General features: G+C 41.2%; 1 protein-coding gene across 4 annotated transcripts in view; it reads left to right on the plus strand.

Moving 5' to 3' along the window:
* Window positions 1-17,697, plus strand: part of mapkap1 (MAPK associated protein 1) — a 274,264-nt gene extending 256,567 nt beyond the window's left edge. For all 4 annotated transcript variants that reach the window (XM_059993886.1, XM_059993885.1, XM_059993888.1 and 1 more), the window contains one exon: window positions 16,844-17,697. In XM_059993886.1, the coding sequence (XP_059849869.1) occupies window positions 16,844-16,966 (123 nt within the window). In that variant the 3' untranslated portion in view covers window positions 16,967-17,697. The remainder of the gene's footprint in view (window positions 1-16,843) is intronic.
* Window positions 17,698-17,912: the final 215 nt, after the last annotated feature.

Here is a 17,912-nt window from a genome sequence, read left to right on the forward strand (position 1 = left end):
TTTGAAACAAAATCATAGACAATAGCAATAATAACACACACAAACTCTTTATTCTGCCTCATAGATGCTGCCTGACCTGCTGAGTTCCTCCAGCATTTCGTATGTGTTACTTTGGATTTCCAGCATTTGCAGAATCTCTTGTGTTCACAATAGCCATAGTGCTATTTTAAATCAAAAGTATTAGTCAAAATAACAGTCAGACACAGTAGTTACACCGGGAATAGAAAAGGGCTGCTATTTGTGAGCTGGGCTGGGTGTTTATAATTGATGCATCCGGATTAAACCTGCTTCCCAGAATGTAGACGAGAGAAGGTGAAATGGCCAAGATGACAAACATATCTGGACCAGATCCAATAAGATAGTTGGATTTCCTTCCCCAAAGGGCATTAGTGAACCAAAGAGGTTTTCAACAATAATCTAATGGAGAGGCAAGCTTTCTTCTTTTATAGTACCAGATTTACATAATTCCATGAATTTAAGTTCTCCGTCATGGAGGGGTTTGAATTCAATGTATCTGGATTGATAATCCTGAACTCTAGCTAATTTAGCTTTTCAGAAAACAGAAAAAGATAAATAAAATTTAAAGAAACGCACACAAAGATGTAAAGATCCTCCTTCCATTTTCCATCTCAGTCCCGATGAAGGGTCTTGGCCCAAAACTTCCCTTATGTAGATGCTGCATGACTTGCGGATTTCCTCCAGAATTTTGTGTGCATTGCCCTGATGCAAGGCTAGTTCCCTGCAATGTTATCTCTATCTACACGGTTCACTGCCACAGGCCAAGACAATTTTACTGGTGTGACGGCAATTAATGAAACTTGTATCCTAGATCAAGAATATCATACTCGTGCATAAATTCTTCACTATTTCATATTGTAGCTTGCTTGTTGGTGATTAAATGGCTAATGGTGTATTGCTGTCTCCAAGTGTCTTAAAATTAAGACACCAGAGTCTTAAATCTCTGGGAAGACAGTTTGCATCAAAGTTAAGTTTATTGTTATATCAGAATCAGGGTTATTATCCCTGGCATATGTCATAAAATGTATTGTTTTGCAGCAGCAATACATTGTAAAAATATTCATTTTTAAAATGTAAATTACTATAACAAATGTATATATATTAAAAATAAATTAAGTAGTGCAAAATGAGAGTGAGAAAAATATTGAGGTAGTGTTCATGGGTTTCACTTTCTATTCAGAAATGATAGTGGTGGGAAAGAAGCTGTTCCTGAAACAATCAGTGTGTGTCTTCAGACTCCTGTACCTCCTCCCTGATGTTAGCAATGAGAAAAGGGCATGTCCTGGGTGACGAAGGTCTTTAACAATGAATGCCTCCTTTTGGAGGTGTCCCTGATGCTTGGGAGGCTATTGTCCATGATGGAGCTGGCAGAGTTTATAACTTCCTGCAACTTTTTCTGATCCTGTGCAGTGGCCCCTCTGTACCAGGTGGTGATAGACAACTATCTATGCAAGTTCTGGAATATGGAGCAGAAAACAAATGGCTGGAGGAGCTGCAAAAGTTGACTCCATAGATATTGCCTAAGCTACTGAGTCCTCCAGCCGTTTGCTTTTTGATTCAGGGAGTTGTAATGTGTGTTACCTTTTACAGGGAAGGAGAATGAAGGAAAGTGACATGTTAGAACGAGACCCATTCATGTTGACGTGAGGTGGTTGGATATTTAGACAAAGTGAAACTACACAAAGATTGATTGGTATGGCTGTACAAAAATGGAGAGAGTCAGCGAAATGATGACTATAAACCATCAGTCTGTCTTGAAGCAGAAAAGAAAAGTTTGTTTCTAAATACGAAAGCCTCTCTTCAACCTAAATTGCAAGGCTCCGAAATCCTGCTTCCCAGCTCAACTGGTCAATGCCTCTCAGCAGTGTCGGTGTGTTAATTGGTGAATCTGTAGAATTCATTTCCGCAGACAGCTGTGGAGGTCTAATCAACGGGTATATTTAAACCGGAAGCTGTTATGTCCTTGATTAGTAAGGGTGTTAAAAGTTTCAGGGAGAATGGGGTTGAGAGGGATAATAAATCAGCCATGATCGAATGGCGAGCAAACTCGATGGGCTGAATGGCCTAGTTCTGCTCCTATGTCTTACAATCTTATGGTGTCATTCCATGTATGGAAAGTACCCAATACTTGGTACTCATTTTAATCAAAAGTGGGTAATTTTAATGTTTTTACCCCCACTCTAGAACTATTACCATCCCCTCCCTCCACCAAGGCCCACACCTTGTCCAAGCCTGGCATTTCCTAAGGCAATCCTGCTGTGATCAGTTAATGACTGTGTGGGAAATTGCCATGTGTACAGTTTAGACTGGCTGTTCCTTGCTAAACTCTGCAATAAGCCAGGCATCCCAGCAAGTGATTCTGCTAGCAGCCTGACGGTAACTTCGATTTTTCTAACCTGGTAATTTCTTCCCCTCCCTTTCTCTTTGTCCATTCTCCATTCTGGCTTCACTCTTGCCCCTTCTGCTCACCTGCCTAATACTCCCTCTGGTGCTCCTCCTCCTTTAGCCCTTTTCCTCTCCCACCTATCCCCTTCCAGCTTCTTCCTTCATCTTACCCCAACCCAAACTTCCCCACCTTCCCCCTTGCCTGGTCTCAACTATTCACTGCCAGTGTGTACTCCTTCCCCCTCCCCCACCTTCTTACTCTGATTTCTACACCCTTCCTCTCCAGTCCTTATGAAGAGTCTCAACCGGAAACATCAGCATTCTCTCCGTAGATGCTGCCTGACCTGCTGAGTTCCTCAAGCATTTTGTGTGTGTTTCTCAACCTGACAAACAGTACTTGGATGCCCCTGCAATGCTTCAGTCCATTGTTTTGAATAAGTGATCTAATTACTTACTTCCTCTGTAATGCCTTCCAGAAACAAACAAGAAATAATCTGAGATAACCTTTGTTTTCTCTCTTTTCATGAGAGGTGACACTGTTCACATCTTGCTGCTCAGTTATCTTCATTCATGATTGATCACCTTGACTTGTGTCCTCCATGTGTGGTCAGCTAATTGTATTTAACTGTTAGTTTACCAGACTAGTCTACATAATCTTGAGAGTTCGGATCCCATCATGAAAGATAAGGACATGAAACTTGCTTATATTAAATAAATAAAATGGCCAAGTAAGCATTTCAATTTTTCTCCAACTGCAAGGGATACCCTGCAGTGTTTGTGAGTACAAAATAGGCTGACAATTTGCAGCAACCATCAGTCAGAGAAGCCAATGTCAAGCCAATTTGATTCAAGAGATGGATGAAGAAGTGGGTGAATGCACAAGCCTGACTGTTGTAAGACATAGGAGCAGAATTAGGCCATTCAGTCCATCAAATCTACTCTGCTATTCCATCATGGCTAATTTATTATCTCTCGCAAGCCCATTCTCCTGCTCTCTCCCTTTAATCTTTGATGCCTTTACTAATTAAGAACCTATCAACCTCTGCTTTCAATATATCCGTTGACTACTTCCACAACAGTCTGTGGCAGTGAATTCCACCGATTCACCACCTTCTGATTAAAGAAATTCCTTGTCATCTCTGTTCTAAAGGGACATCCTTCTATTCTGAGGCTGCGCCTTCTGGTCCTGTACTCCCCCCACTCTTGGAAGCATCCTCTCCACATCCACCCTATCTCAGCCTGTCGATATTCAATAGGTTTTAATGAAATCACCCCTCCCTATTCAGGACTTTTACAAAGACAGATGTGTAAAAAGGGCCCAAAGGATCATTGGGGACCTGAGTCACCCCAACCACAAACTGTTCTAGCTGCTACCATTTGGTAAACCGCAGCATAAAAGCCAGGACCAACGGGCTCCAGGACAGCTTTTTCCACCAGGCCATCAGACTTATTCATTCATTTCTATGTTATATTGACTGTACGGTTGTACATACTATTTATTAAAAATTACTATAAATTGCACTTTTAAATGGAGATGTAACATAAAGATTTTTACTCATGTATATGAAGGATGTAAGTATAAAGTCAATCACATTCAATTCAATGAAATCCTAAAATCTTGGAGCCATCAAATGCTCATCATATGTTAACCTTTTCATTCCTGGGATCATTCTTGTCAACCAGCTGTGGACCCTTGCAAGAGACTGTAGTGACAAATATTTTGAGATTTTCCATTTCTGGTGTGTACCTGTCAGTGGAACTTCATCCAGCTTTCTCTTGTCCACAAAAATTCAGGGCATGTCCAGTCCCCAGCAATCTAATCTCAATCATCAAACTATTGGAAGGAGTTGTCAGCAGAGTTATCACGCAGCATTTATTCATCAGTAACTCATTGATTGATGGTAATACTAGGATCTGTCAAGATTACTTGATTCCATTTCTCATTAAGCCTCTGTCCACTGATGGACCAAAAGCTGGTGTTGGATGTTTTTGATCCTTGGATCTTCAAAAGTCAAGATTGAGGCATAAAACTTATTGCTCATGCTTGTTTATTAAGTGTGAGGAGAACAAAGGGATGGGGAAAGGAGAATAACAAGAACAGAGCCTCGTTGTGAGAGAAGTGATGGGAGGAAAGGAACAAAAGGAAGAGAGCTGGAGTTAACACGCTCTGTTCTTCTTTTACCAGTTTTCTAACTCCATTGAATTTCCAAAGATAACAGACATTCCATTCAAATTTTATAGATAAGACTTAATCAAACAGATAGCCTCCATTTTAAATAATGCAATACCCCAAAATGTTACAGAAGAACACTAGGAAACACACTGAACAATTGCATGTACAGTTGCAACAAAAAAAGTGTGAACCCTTTTCAATTACCTGTTTTTCTGCATTAATTACTTATAAAATGCGTTATGTAGACAAACACAATCTGCCTAAACCAATAACACAAACAATTGTACTTGTCAATACTGAGTACACCATCTAAGCAATCATAGTTTCTGTTTTAAAAAAAGTATGTGAGCCACTGGAGTAAAGCCTTCTGAAAGCTACTTGAAGTCAGGTGTTCCAATCAATGAGATGTTTTTGGAGGTGTGGGTTGTAGAGGTGCTCTGTCCTATAAAAAAGGCATGAAGTCAGGTTACTGACACAGCCTCTTCTTTTCAAGAAAGATCTGTTTATGTGCACCATGCCTAGATCAAAACAACTTTCGGAGGACCTCTGAAGAAGAATTGTAGAAGTGCATAAAGCTGGAAAAGGCTACAAAAGCATTTCTAAAGACCTGAGTGTTCACCAGACAACAGTAAGAAAAATTCCCTACAAATGGAGGAATTTTGTTGCTACTCTCCCTAGGTGTGGGTGTTCTGCAAAGATCACACCAAGAGCACAACATGCAATACTGAAGGAGGTGGGGGAGAAAACCCCAAGGATAACAGCAAAAGGCCTGCAGAAATCTCTACAGTTTTTTGAAGTCTCTTCATGCGGCCGCTGTAAGAAAATCACTGAAGAAGAATGGTATACATGGAAGGACATCACAGAGGAAACCACTGCTCTCCAAAAAAAACACAATTGTTGCAAAAAGCCATCTGTTCTTCTGGGACAATGTTCTGTGGACAGTTGAGACAAAAGCTGAACTTTTTAGCAGAAGTATACACCACTATGTTTGGATGAAAAAGGGCACCAACACCAAAGCTTCATCACAACTGTGAAGCATGATGGAAAGAGCTTCATGGTTTGGGCTGCTTTGCTGCCTTAGGGCCTGGACAACTTGCAATCATTGAGGGAACAATGAATTCAAAATTGCTTCAATACATTTTATAGGAGGATGGGAAGCTTAACAGAAGTTGGAAGATGTAATATGACAATGATCTGAAACATAAGAGTCAATCAACAACAGAATGATTTTTTTAAAAATGTGTTGTGGAATAGCCAAATCAGAGACTAGACCTTAACCCAACTGAGATGCTGTGGCATGACTTGAAGAGAGCTGTTCATGCAAGCTATCCCAGAAATATTGATGAACTGTCCGGAGGAATAGTCTAACATTCCTCCCCACCATTGTGTAAGTCTGATCAGCAGCTGCAGGAAACACTTGAAGGTTATTGCTGCTAAAGGAGGTTCTACCAGTTACTAAATGCAAGAGTTCACATACTTTTTCCAGCCTGATCTGTGAATGATTAAACAATCTGTTCAATAAAGACACGAAAAGTACAATTGTTTGTTATTAGTTTAGGCAGATTATGTTTGTGCATTATCGTGGCTTAGGTGAAGATCAGACCACATTTTATGAGTAATTAATGGAGAAAACCAATTAATTGCAAAGGGTTCACAAACTTTCTTGCAACTGTACATAGATAATTATATAAAAATACAAACAAGCGCAAGGAAGTTAAACTGCGAATAAAGTAACAATGATACAGTGTAATCCAACACCGGATTGCAGAAATGAGTTGTGACTAACTGCTCTTAATGTCAAGACTGCTTTAACCAGAATGTGGTACGTAAGTGGAGAGGATGTTTCCAATAGTGGGGAAGTCTAGGATCAGAGTGCAGAGCCTCAAAATAGAAGTACATTCCTTTAGACAGAGATAAGGAATTTCTTTAGCCAGAGGGTGGTGAATCTGTGGAATTCACTGCCACAGCCGGCTGTGGAGGCCAAGTCAATGGGTGTATTTAAAGCAGTGATTGACAGGTTCTTGATTCATCAGAGTGTCAAAGGTTATAGGGGGAAGTCAGGAGAATGGGGTTGAAAAGGAAAATAAATCAGCCATGATTGAATAGTGGAGCAGAGTTGATGGGCTGAATGACCTAATTCTGCTCCTGTGGCTTATGGTAAGAGCCCTACTTAAAGCTGAAGTGATTAGGATAAAACCTCCACTGGACAGATGCACATAGCAAAGAGGAAGGAGGTTCTAATGAATGGAACTCGGTTTTCTTTACCCCGAGACGAGGTTGTAGAAGGTCCTGAGAATAATGCTCCAAGCTCAAGTGTTCTAAGCTGCTTCATCAGTGACCTTCCCTCCATTTTAAAAGTCGAAGTGCCGGTGTTCACTAAGGACTGCATCCATCACAACTCGGGTAATGAATGTGTCTTTGCAAACGTGCAGCTATAACCTGGTCAGCATTCAGGCTTGAGCTGAGAACTGAAAAGCAATGTTTGTGTTGCACAAGTGCCAGCCGGTGGCTAATTCAACGTTCGAGTCTGGAATGGCGATGTCAATACTGTCTTTGAACCTCCTGCCCTCAACATCCTAGCAATTAAAATTAAGATTAAATATTAGCTTTATTTTTAACATGTGCTTGGAAACACACAGTGAAATGTGTCATTTGTGTCGTTGATCAACACAGTCCTAATATGTGCTGGGGACAGCCCGCAAGTGTCTGCCATGTGTGAGAATTTGCTTCCACAGAAGCAAGAACTGCTGTTTGACTTAGCTGGTTTGCAGCCAGTTCAGTAACATATCAGATCAAGTTGAGTGAGTGCACCAAATCCAACAACACCACAAGCCATGATAGCCCACAACTTTCCACTACCAGACATCTCCCAAAACTTTCCCTGACCTTATACTCTCAATAGCAATGGCAAAGAGCCTGGGCTGGTCTTTACCTCAGGATGAGGTAATCTGTTTTGTTGCTGGTGCCCTCTACCCTTCCACTGCCTTCAATCTCTGAATCTCGGGTTTCTTTCCTATCTGGACATATCCTCCCCCAAGTATCTGTTCTTTATGATGCCCTCCCCCTAATTTTCATTCAGCTAATATCCATGCATTTTCCTGGTCTCCAGATAAGCAGATATCACAAATAGTTCCCTTCCCAGGGATTCTCTGCCCTGAACTTTTAAAAGTGCCTTCATTATCCCTTGTCCATCCAAGAAGAAAGGCTACCATCAGCTGTTGTGTGGCTTATGAGTGACTACTCACACTCCTACCTCTTGCCTGCTATCACAGAGCAGGAGTCAACTTTGAAGGACTGACACTAGAGGTGAACACAGATAACTGCTTAATGCATTCAGGCCTCACACCCCAAGAAGCCAAACTGAAAATGTTCTATAGAATAAAATTAACTCCAATGAAAGTTGTCTTTGGTTTCTTACAGCCAAGGATTGATTTGCAGAATCACGCCTGAAATGTGGAATGGAAATATAAATTTATTTTGTTTAATCATCTCAGTGTTGTATTTTAAAATGTATCATAATGGAGAGTCTATCCTGCTCAATTTCCGTTCCATCTCTTTTGTTGGATATGGTCCTTTCCAAGTACAGGATGTTTTCAGATTAGTGAACTGACCTCCAGAGGGACACCTTAAATTCTTCAGTGTCAGCGTCTCTGAAGGTCTATACTAGGCCCAACATGTGGATGTAATTCTGAAGAGGGCACGCTGGTGGCTTATTTCATAAAGAGTTTGAGGAGATTTGGAATATCACCAAACAGTAACAAACTTCTACAGATGTACCATGGAGAGCATTCTAGCTGGTCGCATCACCATCTGGTATGGAGGGGCCACTGCACAGGATCAGAAAAAGCTGTAGAGGTTTGTAAACTCAGCCACCTCCATCATGGGCACTCGCCTCCCCAGCATTGAGTTCATCTTCAAAAGGCAACGCCTTAAAAAGGGTGGCATCCATCATTAAGAAACCCCATTACTCAGGGCAAGCCCTCTTTCTTATTACTGCCATCAGGAAGGGAGGTACAGGAGCCTGAAGAGAGATGCCCAGGATTTTAGGAACAGTTTCTTCCCTTCCATCTTTGGATTTCAAAATGGGCAATGAACCCCTGAACATTACCTCAATATTTTTGTTCTTCTGCGTTACTTTCATGTATGTAGTATAATACATAAAATATACTATACTATATAAATTTTATAAATGTTATGTATATTAACAAAATTTATAAACTATGGTATATTTTGTGTATTGTGCTGTATTTCTGCTGCAAAACAACAAATTTCACAAAATGTCAGTACATGTTCAGTATCCCTTATCCAAAATTCCAAAGTCCAAATTTCTTTTTGAAATCTGGCATGATGTCACAAATGGAAAGTTGCACAGGATACTGGAAGGTTCCCAGAAGATGCACAGGACAGTGTGCTCCACACATTGTTCTGAGAAGTGACCTCACATACAGTGGCATACAAGACTTTGGGCACCCCGGTCAAGATTTTTGTTACTGTGAATAGCTGAGTGAGTAAAAGATGACCTGATTTCCAAAAGGCATGATGACACATTTCTTTATTGTGTTAAGCAAGATTACTTTTTTATTTCCATCTTTTACAGTTTCAAAATAACAAATAAAGGAACAGGGCCGGAAACAGAAGTTTGGGCACCCTTCATGGTCAGTAATTAGTAATTGCTCGGTCAGTCACTCCCTCCGGACTGCGACTGCCGTGGCCCTGGCACAGGGACCTCTGGTCCTGACCTTGTCCTCTCACCCCACCCACGACCAACCGCACCTGGCCAAGGCGTCTGGTGGCGAGCGGGCAAGAGGCTGGAGCTCGGACCCAGAGGCTGTCTAATGAGGCAGTGAAGCCCTCAAAACTGCTTCGGTATCCTGATTCCAAGCACCTTGCACTTAAAGACGAACCTGCTGAGTTTTTTCAACGGAAAAAACGTGAGCAGCGCGGGACAGCAGCTAAGTGCCAAGAGCCGCAAAAACTAAATTGTGGAATAGACTGGACATAAGGAACCTGCCTTGAGTGTCGCTGTATTCCTGTCATGTTTAACACCACCCGTCGGCCAGTCCGCAAGAACATTGTCAATATTAAACTGATCCGCAGTGTAAAAAAAGGGTGGGTACCCCTGGTGTTTATGCATTATTTCTACTTCCAGGTTGCGGGGTTTTACTTCCGGTCTTTTCTGCCCCGGTGCGCATGCGTGTAACTAATCTATCTGGGGTTGATCTCGCCTTGCACTAAGGCTGAGGTAGGGGATCTTGGGCTTAAAAAGGTTGGTGACCACTACCTTACATAAAACCTAAAAATAGTAAAATACAAATACAGTGTACTGTAACCTTTTAATCAAATCACAGGATCATAGGTGGAGACTGAAAGCCTGCCGTTGTTTGTTGTTGTTCAACAGCTGATTTGGGTATTCTCCCAATGCTGCTGAGCTGCCTTTGTAAATTTGTACACATATTTTCATTATGTTAATGGTAAGTGATCAGTTTTACTGTTAAGTATAGAATGCGATGAACAAATGTAAAACGGAGACTGATTGCTGGTAGCACATACAGTTCTATACAAAAGTCAAAAGGCACATATACTGTATGTAGCTCGGGTAACTAAGACCTTTGCACAGTACTGTATTTCAATGTGGAGTGGAGAGCAAGTTTGTAAACCTGGCAGTTTGGTGTGGGGTGGGGGAATAGGTGAAAGATGAGAAGCACCAGGGGGCACAGGTACAGACATGCCCAGCCCTGAGACACCAGGCAGGGTCATTTGCTTTCAGTTAATTGGTTTATTGATCATAACAGAATGTCCCTCTAGTGCTTCCCACTCCCTCCTTTCTCCTTTCCCCTTTTCCCAACCATGATTCCCCTCTCCCCGCCCTCTTCCCACCCTCAGCCCCTCAAAGAGACCCATATCAGAATCAGGTTTATCATCACTTGCATATGTCATGAAATTTGTTTTTTTTTAATGGCAGCAGAACAGTGCAATACATAAAATTACTAAAGTACTCTGCAAAAGTCTAGGCACCCTAGTCTTTTGCACAGTACTGTCAATCGGAAATGATGGCAATTCCAAGCCATCTTATTATATATTTCAAAATCCAAAAATACCCAAAACACTTCTGGCCTTAAGCATTTCGAATACGGGGTATTCAACCTGTAATAATAAACCTGATTCTGATTCTTCTAAATCAACAGCCCACCTTCAAGCATGCTGTGGAGATGCTTGAGTCACCTTTGAGTAATTTCAGCTTTCAGTTCAGTCCTTCCAGATCTCCACCAAAGGATTGTATTATGTTAGCAACACAATTCTTCAAAAGGCTGATGCTTCCTTCATGATTGTTGGCTTTAATATGCTTATTTAAGACTAGTAATTAAACAGCTGGGAATTTATATGACAATCAAGCCAATTAGAAAATAGTAACAAAAAGTTATTTGAACCATTTTTCTAATTCTCTAAGTAGCACAAATGCTGTACTTCCCATTCAGATAAAAACAGACTGATCTCAGTTTTTAAAAACATGAAGTGTGAACCATGCTGATACATTTAGAAATACTCTGCTTTAATGCCATAGAAAAAGCAACATGGTCGTGTCTTATAGGGAAGGTTGAGAGAGTTAGCTGTTCTCTTTGGAGTGGAGGACTGGAGGTGTACAAGATGATAAGAGGCATGTACGGAGTGGATAGCCAGAGATATTTTCCCTCTGCAGAAGTAGCTAATACGAGAGGGTATGATTGGGGGAAAGTATAGGGGATGTCAAAAATAGATTTCTTAAATAGAATGATCCTTGTGCGGAATGCCCTGCCGGGGTGATGGTGATGGAGGCAGATACTTTGGGAACATTTAACACTCTTAGATAGGCACTGGATGAAAGAAGACTGGAGGACTGTGTAGAAGGGAATGGTTAGATTTATCTTAGAGTAGGTTAAAAGATGGACAAAATGTTGTGTGCAGAAAGGCCTGGATTGTGCTGTATTGTTTTATGTTTCTTGCACTCCAACATATTTAGGCAAAGTACTCATTTTATGAGTTGAAGTGGAAGAAATATTTTCTCAACCAGTTGGTACAATTGAAGCCAACTTTTATAGGAATACATTAAAGATAACAGGACCCAAGAGGGAAACTAGTGTTACTTGTGACAGAACATTTCAGAAATTCCAGAAGTTGCATCCTTGCTGAACAATCAGAAAGCCTTGCAACTACCAATTTAATCAGAGTGGAGCTGAGGGGAAGGAAAGTGACGTGATTTGGCCTTAAGGGAGTACAGAATGCTTCTGCTTCAAAGGGATTTTGCCTTTCTCAGCACAGTTTTGAAAGGTAGGTTTGAGGAGTAGCAGGTTCTGAGCAACACACAAAATGCTGTAGGAACTCAGCAGGCTGGGCAGCGTCTATGGAGAGGAATAAACAGAACTGATGAAGGGTCTTGGCCTGAACTGTCGACTGCATATCCCTCTCTGTAGATGCTGCCTGACTTGAATTCCCCCAGCATTTTGTGTGTGTTACATGTGGGAACTTGGCAGCCAGTAGAGATTCTTGGCTTGTCGCAGCACAGGACAGTTAGTTCTAGCAATGAAGTAAAACTGTCTTAAGTATCTTAAAACCTTACCATCTGCTCATGGCCCCCATCACATTTTTGTATTTTTCATCACCACTTTGATTCCTTACGGATGTCATAACCAGGTGGGATAATGTGGATAAGCTCCCACTACCTATTGAATGGTCCCAATAGCGTGCACCTCAAATAGCCTCTGACACTGAAGTCCAGCTCTTGGCCTTCGTGTGTGGCTTAGCTACTAAGCCCAGTGAACTGTTTCTACTGACAGGTTACTGACTCCCTAAAACCAGTCACTTTGGGCAGATGGTCCTCTTCTGCTGTGGTTGGCAGCTCATCTTGGAGAAGGAAATTGGATCTCAGCCCTCTGCTGCTTTGCAGCTATACACACTCATGGGAGGTTTTGGGAGTAAACCACAAGGGAAGAATCTGGTGTTGGAGTCCCTAAAGCAGTCCTACTTTGAGTCCAACACTGACTGGCAACTCCTGTAATGCCACTGGTGCCAAACAGTATCGATTTCTGCTGTTCCTTTGAATTCATCAGCTTCGTGGAGAGGGAGAGCCTGAGAGCCTGCTTACATGGGCAACAGTTCTCCATATCGTACTGCCCTGGCTTGCATGTCACATTGACAGCTGCGACACAACATCCATGGTCAGCCCCAACCAACGGAGGCCTCAAGACGTCACCACTTTATTTCATGATCATTGATTTTCCTGAGCCCAGCAGTCATTGTGAGCTACATCAGGGACATGTCCAATTGACTCAAACATTAGCAAGTTAACTGTCTCAATCACTCTTGCTAGTCCAAACTAAGGTTTTATTAGCCATGAAAAAAAATATTCCACATCATTTGAAGCTATCAGCTTTAAAATTTAACGACTATGAAGAACCAGCAGTACATAAAACTGTTCAGGTTTTAAGCTGCCAAATCTTCTCAGTGAACCAACTGATGCTAAGCCAAAGGGCTTTTTGCATTTTGATTTTTACATTAACCTTCCATTAAAAATTATCACGGCTATCATCACAAAGTATCGTGGCCAATAAATTAGCATTTTATGAGACATGTTAAACAAGTATTTACGATTTGCTAATGTGACTGTCTTTCATGCTGAATCAGTTTCTGTGTCACTTCTATTCACTGTGCTCCACCTTTTTAGGTCTGTTTGTGGGATTTGCCGTGAGGCTTTTATATAGTCATTTCTAAACTAACAGTTCTGGCATTTTGTTCTGCACAGTAAAGGAGCTCACAGGGATAAGCATCCATTAAGGATATGCTTGTTTAAAATAATTTCCATCCTCAGTCATCTTGATTCAAAGTTGAGGCTGAGATCTGTAGATTCAGTCATGTCTAAATTAGTTCATGGTCATGTGCTAAAGGTTAACTAATTCTTCACCATAGAAGAGCAAAATAGGGCTTAAAAATTCAAAGTTCAAAGCAAATTCATTATCAAAATATGTATATGTCTCCATATAATACTGTGAGGTTCATTTTCTTGCAGGCAGTCACAGTAGAACAAAGAAATGAATTGAATTGACTATTACTTACATCCTTCATATACATGAGTAAAAATCTGTACATTACATCTCTGTCTAAGTGTGCATTTTATAGTAAAATTTATATAATAAAATGTACAACAGGACAGTAAAATATAACAGAAATACAATTGTGTCAGCATGAACTAATCAGTCTGATGGCCTGGTGGAAGAAGCTGTCCCGGAGCCCGTTGGTCCTGGTTTTTATGCTGCGGTACCGTTTCCTGAATGGTAGCAGCTGGAACAGTTTGTGGTTGGGGTGACTCGGGTCCCCAATGATCCTTTAGGCCTTTTTTGTAAGTGTCCTGAATAGTGGGAAGTTCACATCTACAGATGCTTTGGGCGGTGTGCACCACTCTCTGCAGAGTCCTGCGACTGAGCGAAGTACAGTTCCCGTACCAGGCAGTGCCTCAGCCAGTCAGGATGCTCTCAGTTGTGCCCCTGTACAACAGAATCAATTAAAAAATACACACAGAGACTGATAAACAGCAAATGTGCAAAAGAAGACCATCTGTGCAAATACAGAATATAATAATAAATATATAAATAAATTGTAATGCCCTTGAAAATGAGTCCATAGTTTGTGGACTTAGTTCAGTGTTGAGGTGAGTGGAATTATCCACACTGTTTCAGGACCCTGATGACTGAAGCATAATAACTGTTCCTGAACCTGGTGATGTGGGACCCAAGGCTCCTGTACCTCCTGCCCAATGGCAGCACAAAAAGAGAGCATACCCGGGATGGTGTGGGTCCATGATATGCATGCTGCTTTCTTGTGAAAGCGTTCCTTGTAGATGTGCTTAATGTTGGGAGGGGCTTTGACTGTGCTCAACTGGGCTATATCCTGCACTTTTTGAAGACTTATCCATTCTTGGGCATTGGTGTTTCCTCACCAAGTTGTAATGCAACCAGTCAGGATACTCTCCACTGTGCATTTATGGAAGTTTGTCAAAGTTTCAGGTGACATGCTGAATCTGCGCAAACTTCTAAGAAAGTAAACATACAAGATCTTGAGAAGTCTTGACAGGATGGATGTTGAGAGGATCTTTCCCTTGTGTAGCAGAATCTAAGCGTTGTCTACTTAAGATGGATTGAGGCACAATTTTTTCTTGAAGGATGACTCTTTGTGATTCTCTACAGCACTGTGCACACACAGTCCTTGAAAAATTGTAATGCAGTGGTAGAAAGGTCTTGATAAACAAGGGGGGAAAGGTTACTGCAAGAATATGGAATTTACAATCAGATCAACCCATTGAATGGCAGGACAGGCTGGAGGAGCGGATTCATCTTATCCTGCACCTAATTTGAATGTTTGTGTGAAAAGTATCTTCAATTTTAAATATGTTTCCTGTGCCTTACAGATCTGAACTATGTATAAAGTGCTTTCATTGAAATTCAAGTACTATTTGGAAGAGTTCCGTCTGTGAAAAATGTACGAAGTTTACATTACAATTCCATTCTGGTAGAATTTCATTGATAAAGAGATTTATTTCAATATACATAGAACATTTTTGCAACCTAAACTTCTAATACAAACCTCCTTTACACAAATTATACAACTGCAACCTGCAAAATTTTGTTGATTGCAGCTTATGTTTAATTCAAATTTACCATTGAATGTTGAAATAACCATAATTTTGTTCATCAAATGTATTTCCAAACATCTTTAGGTGGTAGTAGTGTGTTTTTAAAATTTATTTTATTTGTCAAGAGATACAGCGAGGAACAGGTCCTTACAGCCCAACGAGCTGCAGCCACCTATTTAACCCTAGCCTACTTACAAGAACAATTTACAATGACCAATTATCCTATTAACAGGCACATTTTTAGACTGTGGGAGGAAACCAGAGCACCCAGAGGAATCCCACATGGTCACAGAGGGAGAATGTACAAACTCCTTACAGGTGGTGCCTAAATTGAATTCTGAACTCCGGAACATCCCAAACCGCAATAGTGCCGCGCTAACATGGCACCCAAACCATGGTGTGTTCCAGTAGGACTGGCGCCAATTGTAAATGACCATCAGCAGGTGAGCCAAGATCAGTTTTAAACATGGATGGGCTGTCAGCCTCTGCCTCAGCAAGAAAATTAGAATCTCCTAATGCTGTAAATGGTTAATCAAGAGCCACAAGGTAAAATTGCAAATTAGTCTACACTTGGAATATTCTGTGTAGCTCTGGTCATCTCATTACAGTAACAATGTGCAGCCTTTGGATAGGGTGCCAAGGAAATTCACCAGGATGCTTCCTTGATTAGGGAGCGTGTCTTATGAGGATAGGTTGAGTGAGCTAGGGCTTTTCTCATTGGAGTGAAAGATATTTAGAGGTGACTTGACAAGAGGCGTATATCAAGTAGAAAGCCAGGAACTATTTCCCTGGGTGGAACTGGCTAATATGTTTGTTCGTTTTGTGCTGTGTCGTATGACGTGGGTGATCACGGTCTTTCCATGGCCATGATAGTTCTTAGCAAATTTTTCTACAGAAGTGGTTTACCATTGTCTTTTCCTGGGCAGTGTCTTTACAAGACGGGTGACGCCCGTCAATACTCTTCAGAGATTGTCTTCCTGGTGTCAGTGGTCACACAACCAAGGCTTGTGATATGCACCGGCTGCTAGTACAGCTATCCATCTGCTCCCACGGCTTTATGTGACCCTGATCAGGGATGGGGGTGGGGGGGGGGGCTAAGTACCTCACCTACGGGTGACTTGCAGGCTAGCGGAGGGAGGAGCGCCTTATACCTGCTTTGGTGGAGACATATCTCCACCCCATCACCCAGGCCAATATCGGGGGCATAATTTTAAGGTGATTGGAGCAGAGTATAGGGGGGGGATGTCAGAATTAAGACTTTTGTGCAGAGTGGTGGCTGCATGGAATGCCCTGCCTGGGGTGGTGGTGCAGGCAGATGTACGAGTTTCAAAGAGTAGGTTAAAAGGTCAATACAATATGTGGGCCAGAGGGCCTGTACTATGCTGAAGTGTTCCATGTTCTATGCTTGATTGAGAACTAAGATCCAAATCATTCTTGAAAATTTGTTTGAACATCATAGAGCAAGCCAGCACAGAAGTGGCCCTTTGGACCATCAAGTCCATGCCAGCCAAATGGTATCTGAAGTGTGCTTAACAATGTTACTGATTTTCTTTCATCTTAACCAGCTGCCAAAATAATTGTACTTCTATGTTTCTGCTTGTTGCTAGATAAACTACATTTTGGAATCCAGAGCAAGTTCGGCACGAGCAGACTACCAGGCTCAAAAGCAACGAAAACTTAGCAGAAGAACAAGCTTCAGTTTTCAAAAGGACAAAAAATCAGGACAGTAGTAAACAGTCGAGACAATTCTGCGGAGTGAGAGAAGGTCCACACTCCCACGGTATTATAGGTGGGAGACAGGACCATGAAGTTGTAACTATACAGGCTGCCAAGAACAGAGCACAGCAAAAGAAACTGATTAAAATTTAGGAGACATTGAGATCTCTTGCTACTCGTGTGTTCAAAGGATCCTCCGCTTCCTGTTTGGGACGCAGGCTTTCCTTCAATATTCTTCCTCTTAACAAGCAGCCATATCAGAGAAAAATGCAAGTGGCTCATTTTGCTTCCCTATGTTTTGATTCACGGGGAGTATATAATCACCCAAGGATTATGGAGACAATAAGTTGCACTGTCAGACAAGTGACTTCACACAGGTGTCGTAGCTTGTCACTTGATCAAAGACAAAAGTTAATCATGTTGGGACAAAACCATGAAATTTCCTTTTCTGATTCCATAAAAAATACAATTACGGGATAAGTAGTTTAACAGTTTTTTTCTTAACAGCTGAATAATAGATTTTTTATTACCTCTGGAAGAAATAAACATTAGTTTTTACTGTGACCTGTAAATGTTCCTGCATTGTACCTGCTAACTATAATATAATGACAAAGCACTGTGTAAAAAGAAAAAAAAAATAGCTGGTATTATTTCAATCTGTCATTTCAGACAGTATGGGAATGTATAATATGTTTAAAAACATTTTCTTCCTGGCAAAAATGTATAAAAATCTGTGGTTTCCAAACGCTGTTAACATTTAGTTGAAATATTCTTTATCAACAAGTTTGCACTGTAAATTTAAAACAAGCTCATATTTACAGGATTCTCCAAGAACAACTGCTGATTCAGACAATTTTACTTTCCATTTTCCTGTGTTCTGGACTCCCATTCAGTCCCCAAACTGAAGATTTGTTCACATCAGCCATTTCCCTGGAGCAGTTTAATAAATTCAACCACTGT

The sequence above is a fragment of the Hypanus sabinus genome, chromosome 18 (assembly GCF_030144855.1).
Source record: "Hypanus sabinus isolate sHypSab1 chromosome 18, sHypSab1.hap1, whole genome shotgun sequence".
Classification (NCBI taxonomy): domain Eukaryota; kingdom Metazoa; phylum Chordata; class Chondrichthyes; order Myliobatiformes; family Dasyatidae; genus Hypanus; species Hypanus sabinus.